Source organism: Tigriopus californicus, chromosome 11, assembly GCF_007210705.1.
Source record: "Tigriopus californicus strain San Diego chromosome 11, Tcal_SD_v2.1, whole genome shotgun sequence".
NCBI classification, from domain to species: Eukaryota; Metazoa; Arthropoda; class Copepoda; order Harpacticoida; family Harpacticidae; genus Tigriopus; species Tigriopus californicus.
The window spans coordinates 736,241-737,999 of NC_081450.1; the positions used below are offsets into that span (position 1 = coordinate 736,241).

The 1,759-nt window shown below is 38.9% G+C and overlaps 1 protein-coding gene across 1 annotated transcript in view; it reads left to right on the plus strand.

The window, feature by feature from the left end:
* Positions 1-985: 985 nt before the first annotated feature.
* The window catches only part of LOC131890908 (uncharacterized), a gene marked incomplete in the record, with an annotated part of 6,072 nt that continues 5,298 nt past the window's right edge, over positions 986-1,759 (plus strand). Inside the window, 4 exon segments of the mRNA XM_059240357.1 lie at positions 986-1,179; positions 1,248-1,333; positions 1,411-1,636; positions 1,701-1,755. Of these exon segments, the coding sequence (XP_059096340.1) occupies positions 1,146-1,179; positions 1,248-1,333; positions 1,411-1,636; positions 1,701-1,755 (401 nt within the window).

Genomic DNA, 1,759 nt, shown 5'->3' on the forward strand with positions numbered 1-1,759 from the left:
ACTAATCCCTTGTAACTTAAAATAAAGATAATCCTTAGTTTTAATTTGTTGAAGCCAATGTTAAAGTAATTCACAAAATCGTCTGTGAGCACACAGAGGTAGAAAGGCCAAAAGAGTGCGATGCGAGCTAGCCAGGCAAACTCGATTTCAGAACAAATGAGCCACAACTGAGCGGCTGTGAGGGTATGGTATTTGATTCTAGAGGTGCTACCTTCAATAAGCAGGAGCAGCGCTTGTTCCATGGTTAACAATTCAGGTGCTGCAGAAAACCACAAGAAACTTGTTTTTTTCTCTTCTTTGTTTCATCTTCAATGCTTCGCATACCATTTGGTGTGCAGCTTAGCTTAGACTATACAACTTTGCAATGTTGTGTAAAAGAATATTAGAATATCCGCATGTTAAAAAAATTGCGAATATTTGTTTTGATTTGTTTAGCCCATTTTATTGTTAAAGTTTTATTATTATGTAGACTATTATAAGAAATGAAATATCTTTAATTTGTAGCTCATGAATTGACAGAAATGCTTGCACTAAACTTCTGCAGCATTTAGTTGCTATATTGCTAATTTACTTTGTCATACAATTGCTTGATAACCTCAATCAAAATGGACCCTTTATATTTCTGACAAATCAATAGCCCCTTATTTATAATTAACACGGAAGGCTTGCTGGGGTACCGCATTGGTAGAGCATCTGCTTTCCACTTCGCGAATCCTGGTTCGATCCCAGGCTTGCCAAGTCTGAGCTTTTCTGTGGTATTTGATTACAGCATAAGTTGCTGCCTTAACAGCTTAAATGGGCGAAACTGCGGTCATTCCCGAGGGGTGAGGTAAAAATTGATTTTGGGCTGTGTTGCCGAAGCGGGAATATCCCTCAATAGGGACAACCACCATTCAGCTGGCAGGCCGAGCGAGACAGCTGCCATCTGACTTCGTAACAAACAAACAATATGCTTACCATGCANTTTCTTCGTTTTTTGTCACTTTGGAACTAAAAATACAAACTATCATTACAAAGTTTCATGACATTTTTCATTTCAAAGCCAAGTTGGTCATGAAATAGATGTTAGCTATTTTTTGTGTTTTCTTACCCTTCTCATATAAAAAATCAACCGACTGTTGTCTGCATTTAACTCCGAGTAATTAATGAGTCGTCATCTTTTAGATTTTCTAATGGAAGGTGAGTCCTCCCTCTACAACTATCCATTTACCTACTCACGCTTTTAGTACGCTGCATATATTTTAAAGGCACTTTGCAACTTTTGGAAGACTGCGATACATTGGACCCGATTGCTCCTCCTACCCTAATATCCTACTTCGGGACTGTTTTCTTGGTAATTTCTTATTTTTCAACCTAGCTAGACAATGCGCATCAAATTTGATAATAAGTGAACTAATCGTTCCCATTCAGATTTGTTGTCCCAACCCTCCCAACCGAAATATTTTGTTTCCTCTTTCTGATGTCATCGAAGAAAAGGCTCAATCCGATTATAACCCTGAAGAGCAAGTTGAGGGTGCCTTTGATTACTACGACAGCGAATATGTAGATTATGAGTATGCCTCGCAAGATCCAGATTCAATTGATTCCACCTGTCATCCGCTCGAGTGTATGGATCGATCCTTGTGTGATCTTAAAGGTGAAGGAACTGCAAAGACAGAAGTAATTTGGAGGATAAAAGTGTTTGGCACGTAAACTTACAGATTTTGAGGGCCTTGCTCCGCCTTCGAGTTGTGGGTGGGCCAATGATGAAATGCAATAT